Raw genomic sequence first — 7,456 nt, 5'->3', positions numbered from 1 at the left:
TTCAAACTGGAATAATTCAGTATTTCCAGTCTATCTTGTTTAAGTGAATAAACCCAATGAGACTAATTGAAAGGTAGGTCTATCATGTTTCACACTCATTATAATAGAGGCGTATGAAAGGTTAAGTGAACACTGTGGACCACTTAGTATGATCTAGTTGCTTTGCTATGAAATTACAGCTTCTGTGTTACAGCCTAACACAAGGAGTGTAAAGTGTGTGTACACAGGTGACTATTTAGGAAAGAATTGCACAGCTCAGGTTATTGAGGTAGATGAGAAGGAATGCAGAACTTTTGTACACAGCATTTCCAAATTAAGTTTCATGACGTAAGTTGTGTATGTTTTATGATGCACTACATTATTTCCTTTTCATTTTTCTCCAACTAGCTTATTAAACTGATAACAGGCAGGTAAATAGGTGAGATCTAGACCAGGGGTGTCCAAAAAGTATACCCCTTATTGTTGTAGAACTACAACTCCCATGATGCATTGCATGCCTTTAGAATTATTTTATTATTTATATAGCACCAGCAAATTCCATAGCACTGTACAATGACAAAGCATCATGGAAGCTGTAGTTTGAAACATCTGGGTATCTACCTTTTGGACACCCCTAATCTACATTGTCCATAGGCACAAAGCAGACAGGGCAATTGTGTGGGGGAGGCACCCCTTTGCTGCTAAAGCCTTTTCCAGGACTAATGCCCAGTCATATTTAAACATTTCATTTGCAGTTTTCCTTCATTCACACAAGGGCAATGTCTATGCCTGCAGCAGAGCACATACACAAGCAAAGTAATACAAGGAGTACCTTGAACAGAGTTACATCTGATAATTTATGATAATCTAATATATGGAATGTGCAGGGACCTTGTTACAGCAAAGCCAGGGAACAGCTGACTGAGTAATAGACAGCAGCAATAAGGAAAAAAGGGAGTAAGCAGCCTTTGCCCAACACCTCCCATCATGTTAGAACATGCCAAACATTTGTGGACTACAACTCCCATTATGTCGAAATAATAACATGGCCATTTCATGTGTGGCAGATCTAATTATACTGAGATATGCAACCTTGGACAGTATGGTTGGATTGCCACTTTCATTATGCTCAGACAGCTACACAAATATAAGATTAGAATTTAATTTATCTAGCTGTTAAAACGCATTCTGCGCCTTCCTTTATGTCGTCAGGGTGTCTGTTGTTACCTTCAGAGACTAGTATTTATCACAAACAAATATTTCCATTCCTATCTCAGTGATAGAGAGAGACATAAGAGGAACTTATTCACGTGTACTGTCACCAGCAATGTATTCATTATGTTTCCCTTTTCTCTCTCATACTTATTCGAGGCAATCTCCTACTCTCCTACATGGCTGCTCTATAACTAAAAGCAGATGTGAGAGGCGGCCAAAGGGGAGACAGCAGTTAGAGAGGGAGAGAGAGAGAGCTGTCTGGGGGTGGTTGTCACAGGAAAACCCAACTCCGGAGTGCCTTGCTATCTCCCAGGCAACTAGAGAGAAAACAAACACAAGTTGATTACAGATATACATTAGAAAGGGAGGGATGAAAAAGGGATAGACACGGGGTGTGGAAGGATGAATGTCAAGAGAACGAGAGGTGTGCCTATTATAAGAGGAGGGGAAAGAGACAGGCGGGGACAGAAATAGAGACAGGTGTGTCCTTAAGCCAGAGAAAGAGTGCTGGGACATAGGACGAGTCCATAAGAGGTGCCAGAGACACAGCCAGGCTCCAACAGGAGACAGGACATCGCTGCCTGACACTCAGGGGACATCGCACGAGGTAAGGGGCATCTGGCATCATGTGAGTCTGTGTGTGATATGCACAGCCTGGGGGCAGGGAGGGGAGCAGGGCAGAGAGTTGGGGGAGTAAAACAACCTCAATGAGGAACAAACAGTTTAAAGTTAAGAACTAGGGAGAGCTGCATTGTATCATACTGCTTTGTCAAACAGGGCAAGATTGAGGAGCAGTGGAGACAGATACAGCAGGGAGAAAAGAAAAGAGCTTTAAAAAAAATGCTGTTCATATATAGTCATACAAGTTATTTTTCTATTCAGTCCTAGAGGTTTGTGAAGAAAACAAGTGCTACAAGATGAGCTGGCATCATGAAGATTCAGAGGTTTATAAGATGCTACAGGGGAACCAAGAGAAGAAGGAAGCCCCAAGACAGTCCAACAGCTTCAGACTTCTGCAAGTAGCCCTGGAGGGCGACCCTGAGGGTACATGGGCAACGCTGTGGCTAGGGTCAGATATTGGGTGGTATTGGGTCACTCTAGGGACTTACTATGTAGAGGCTTGACATTATTATTATTTATATAGCGCCAGCAAATTCCGTAGCGCTGTACAATAGGAACATTAAGATCTCAATGTAACAACATTGGGTCGGATATACGATAGGAAACCTGACATTACACGTTCGAACTGGATGTACAAGACCACTAGAGGACCCATTCCTAGGAATTTGTCTTTGACCCCATATATTAATGAGCAATTAATACGTTTTAAGGGTATAAAGTAAGATCTCTGTCCTGATATTTATCCTTTTAAGACTGGCACAGATGTTTGCATACATATTGTAAAAGAACTCTGTCAAAAATATGTATAGCCCAGTTAGCCACACAGTGTTTCTTGTAAACACGGGCTAGTAGCCACCACTAGTGCATTGTAACTTTCCCCTGTCAGTTCTTATTTGCATATAATTCTGTGTTTTTCAGTGTTCTATTCTGGGAATCAATCTTTCCACGTGACCGAGTTCACAGTTCTTATCTGCCTAGCCCATCACAACAACCCAATTTATCAGAGTTTCGCTGTTGAGTTGTAAAACAATAGCAGACTTTGGTAAACACTAATTAACTGACATAGTGTTGAAAATGGCCTTATTTTATTTATCTATATCATACTAGAAAATGATTTATCGACCGAGTAGCTTTGAATGCCTCTGAGGAAGGAGCTAAGTGCTTTAGTTCTGTCAGGAGGCTTTAACCCCTTAAGGACCAAACTTCTGGAATAAAAGGGAATCATGACATGTCAGACATGTCATGTGTCCTTAAGGGGTTAAGGAGTTGTGGTTTAGCAACCAACCAGAAAAGGTCACTACAGGCTGCAATTCCAAATACTTAATCTTTTAAATAAATTAAACTTAGTACATTAAGTCAGTGCCATGGTACTACATGTAATGAGTGACTAAAACAAGTGAGTGGTTTAGAAAGAAACAGGAACATTCTGAATGCATTTCCTGCCCACAAATCATCTTCTTTAACCTTTAGATGCTTAGGTTGCACGTTTATGACGTGGCTGTGTGCAGGCTTTCTAGAATTGCAGGGAAACCTGTCAAATATTTAGAGCTGCAGGGTTTAATGTTAAACGATCACACCAAACAAAAAATTAAAATAAAATCCCCCATGCATGTTTTAAAACATCACACAAATATTATCTAGGTTTATATTTTCATAGTTTGGGGGTTGGGGCAAATATCACATGCCAAACCATCTTGTCTCCTATTTTTTTTATCTTAAAAGAAGCACTGAGGTTCATCACATGAACTCACTAACTCAGACTGTGATATTCTTAAAATCTGGTCCAATGTCAAACCACTGGAAGTTCTCAGGGGAAGAAATTGAATTCTAAACTCAAAAAATACCATAGGAGATTGAAAATGTTACCACAATCTGTCATGGGGCCGTGGTATACTCCAACACACCAGAGAGCATAAAAGTAGGATCATAGTTTGAGAAAGAGAGGGCTTTTATCTAACACAAGTTCTATTCTAAAATAGGGGGGAATCAATCCAGCATGGGGGAGGGGGGCATAATCCAATATTGGTGAGGGGGATTTGCTTTAATGTTACTCCACTCTTTCCTCCCTGAATACCCATACTATAGAATACTACACCCATGATATGACTGGGACTGGTATATCATATAAAGAATGTGCTATGTCACTACTAAAAGAACAGTACTTTGTCTAATGCTGCCATCAGTAGGACTAGAATATTGTGCTAGATCAAAGGCAGTGCACTTTTTTCTGCCACTAAGTTGTTTGCATTATACAGTATGTTTTTTCATTTGTCAATAACTGATTTTTGTGATAACACGGTTTAACACTAGACACTACAACAGACTAATTCTGAACATTAGAAGTGGTCACGAAAACAGATATTACCCATCACCTGACTCTAAACACTAAAACAGTCTGGAACTGACTGCCCTGTTCGGACACCCCCATTTTCTGTGAGGTTGTAGCCCTCTATAACTCTGTGCTTTCTGTGTTACAGGAATTTCCACATCTCTGCCCAGCAGATTGTCCCCTAATAATCAAAAACCCATTGTAAACAGCCCGCCTGCTCCTCTTCGACAGTGTGAGAAGTGTCACTCCGGCATCAGGTCAGTGTGTTTCACGTGTCTGTAGTCACTGCTGTCAGATATATAAAATGTGGTGTAATTTGGCATTCCACACACTGCATTAATAGCTTCTATTTATTGTATGAATACGGTATTGACATTCCATTGCAATATAAAAGTTACAGTACTAGAACGCAGACTGTGGAAGGCCACTACCCCATACCACAGAGCTTACAATCTAGACATGAAGTTATTTTTATTAGCAAATACTCATAATACTTTTACTGCATCGCCTGCCAAGTGTGTGCCACAGCCAACGTGGGTGAAGGTGACCTTAAGTGGCACATATGTTATAACTTTAACAATCACAAAGTTCAGCAGGTAGGCTCTCACAGTTTATGATGTTTCAGTATGGTCAAATAGTTAATGTGTGATATTGTGTTTTATAGTAAAAATGTGTATTTTGTGTAGGACAATATGCAGTACAGTGAACATTCTGCAACATTGTGCGTTATTGTGAAAGGGATGCACAATCTGTGTGTGATGGTGTGGATTGCAGTGAAAAGAATACAGTGAATGGATTTCAGTTTGTGTGTGACTGTTATTGTAAAAGATATGTATTTTGTTATGTGTGTGTTATAGTGTAAGAGATGCAGTATGTGTGTAACGATGTGTTATAGTGAAAGAGTTACAGAATGTGTGTGACTGTAGTGCAGTGTAGTGAAAGGAATGCAATTTGTTTGAGTGTGACTGTGTGTTTTTAGTAAAAGGGATGTGATTTTTGTGTGCAACTGGTATAGTTAAACTGATATTATGTTTATAATGAAATGAATGCAACTTATGTGTGAATTTGGCCTCAATTTATTAGTTGGATAAGCTTTCCAAAGGATGTAATGATTTAGGATAAAATGTTAAATCTATTTTTTTCAACATATTAAAATATAAAAAAATATTACAAAATGTAAATATTTCTCATAATATTAAATAATTATTTTAAAGGTTTACCCAAATATATTAGCTCATTTGGAAAGCGTATCCAGAAATAATAAATTGAGGCCTTTTTTGTTTTATAGAGAAACGGATACAGTTTGTGTGACTGGGTGTTATGGTGAAGAGAATTCAATTTATGTGTTGCTGTTATAGTGATAATGAAAGTGAGACAGTGTATTTATAATATTGTGTATTATAGTGAAAAGGATGTTGTTTATTTGTGCTCGGAATTTATCTAATATGTAATGGGATGTAGAAGGAGAAGGAAAGTTGGCCGAGGTGTGCCGAAACCAACGTACGAGTAGGCCTGTAAAAGAGGGCTCACAAAGGTGAATTGTTAATATAGATGGGTGTAGGTGGGTGGGGACAAACAGCTTGCACGACAAAGGTAAGTAGGGGGGTAGGGTTTAAATAGGATATAGGATCATAACTCCTCCCACAAATTCAGGCCAAATGGCCTTCCAACATGTGACAATATCATGGTTATTTACTAAAGTGAGAATTCTAAATAAATCTCACATTTAAGGTCAAAATAGCTCAACTGAATAAAAGAAAAATCTCTAGATTAGTTAAGCTTTCAGTTCAGCTACTCTAGTAATTAAATTTGAAATTCGCTTTGAATTATCACTTTAGTAGCTAACCATGTCTGTGTTAAAATGAAAGGAGTACATTTTGTGTAAAACATTGTATGTTATTGTAGCACAGTATGTATGTAGTATTGTTATAGTGACAGTTTTTCTGTCTTCATGCAGTGATGTGGCAGTGAGGATCACAGAGGGACGGTATCGTCACCCAGCATGCTACGTCTGTACAGACTGTGGCCTCAACTTGAAAATGAGAGGACATTTTTGGGCAGGGGATGACCTGGTTTGTGAAAAACATGCTCGAGCACGCCACCCTACCGGACCTCCTCGCACCTGAGAAAGCACTTAGAGACATTGTATTCATGTTTTGCGGGGGTCATGCCCCATACTAGTCTTTTCAATACACCACAATCCATCTCCTTATCTAACAGGAAAAACACAGATTTGTAATTTACAAGCTATGTACCTGCATGGTGTTGGGTCAGGTGTCTGTATCAGAATGGTATGGATGTGGTAAGCCTAAAGGATTACTGTGGATGAGGGTAGATATATCCTCAATTGGAAGGTTGTGATGTTAGCATCAGGTGGATAGGGTATAAAGGCAGTGTTTCTGTTTGATACAAGAAAGATGTGTTCATACAACATTAAGGGATGTATTAATCCAGGAATGTACAAAAGGTATATCCCCAAATGTTGTAGAACTAAACCTCACATGTCGCTTTGCTCACCTTCAGAATTGCAAAGCATCATAGGTGTAAAACAGGGCTCCCCCCAGATGTTGTAGAACTACAACCCCCATGATGCTTTGTCATTCTAAATGCATGCAAAGTATCATGTGCATTGTAGTTCTACAACATCTGGGGATCTACCTGTTGGGCAGCCTTGGTGTAAAACATCTAGGGATCAACCTTTCGGGCACCCCTGTATAAACCACTATCATTGCTATTATCATATTAATTAAAAAACACATTAATTTTTCTTTCCCCACCACATTACCACATTCAATAACAGTTAAATTAGCTACAAATTCTGAAAAATCCAATCCAAGCTGTGTGCATTTCTCCAAACAGGGATACACCACACTTCCATTAACATTTTACATATGCAACAGACGTTGTCAACATGTGGCTATTCCAAAACTCATTTATTTTTTTCCTGGCTCATAAAGGCCATTTTCATTCCAGAGATAACTACATGTCTGAAACACAGAGAACTTACCCAGACCTTCTTGTGTGCTGCATTACAGATGCCAAAATGTGTTTGTTCATACATATTTTATATACTATTAAACTAAACAATGCACACTCACTGTATATGTGTTAATTGAGGATATATTGTACATATGATGTATGCCCAAAAATATGTAATATGATGACATTCATAATGGATATAAGTCCTATTAAACAGTGGTGTTGTTATGAAGTCCTTTTGTAACTTTGAACTTTGATAACTTGATGAACACGTGCTACAGAATTTCCTTGTCCCTAAATTATACTGGGTAAACCTTCTTTCAGCAAGATGCT

At 38.9% G+C, this 7,456-nt stretch overlaps 1 protein-coding gene across 1 annotated transcript; it reads left to right on the top strand.

Annotated features, from left to right (window-relative positions):
• The first annotated feature begins 1,633 nt into the window (after window positions 1–1,633).
• PDLIM2 (PDZ and LIM domain 2) lies at window positions 1,634–7,241 on the top strand. Its single transcript, XM_063448460.1, has 4 exons — window positions 1,634–1,801; window positions 2,077–2,238; window positions 4,293–4,401; window positions 6,102–7,241. The coding sequence occupies exons 2-4, from the start codon at window positions 2,112–2,114 to the stop codon at window positions 6,268–6,270; spliced, it is 405 nt and encodes a 134-aa protein (XP_063304530.1). The 5' UTR covers window positions 1,634–1,801; window positions 2,077–2,111; the 3' UTR covers window positions 6,271–7,241.
• The last annotated feature ends 215 nt before the right edge of the window (window positions 7,242–7,456 follow it).

This window comes from Pelobates fuscus, chromosome 3 (assembly GCF_036172605.1).
Source record: "Pelobates fuscus isolate aPelFus1 chromosome 3, aPelFus1.pri, whole genome shotgun sequence".
Lineage (NCBI taxonomy): Eukaryota > Metazoa > Chordata > Amphibia > Anura > Pelobatidae > Pelobates > Pelobates fuscus.
This window is presented reverse-complemented; position numbering and strand designations above follow the sequence as displayed.

Bases quoted from the DNA above. Each gene is read 5' to 3' on its own strand.
- PDLIM2 (XM_063448460.1), top strand. From the start codon at position 2,112: ATGAGCTGGCATCATGAAGATTCAGAGGTTTATAAGATGCTACAGGGG. The intron at 2,239-4,292 runs GTACATGGGCAA...TCTGTGTTACAG, and splicing joins CCTGGAGGGCGACCCTGAGG to GAATTTCCACATCTCTGCCC. The intron at 4,402-6,101 runs GTCAGTGTGTTT...GTCTTCATGCAG, and splicing joins AAGTGTCACTCCGGCATCAG to TGATGTGGCAGTGAGGATCA.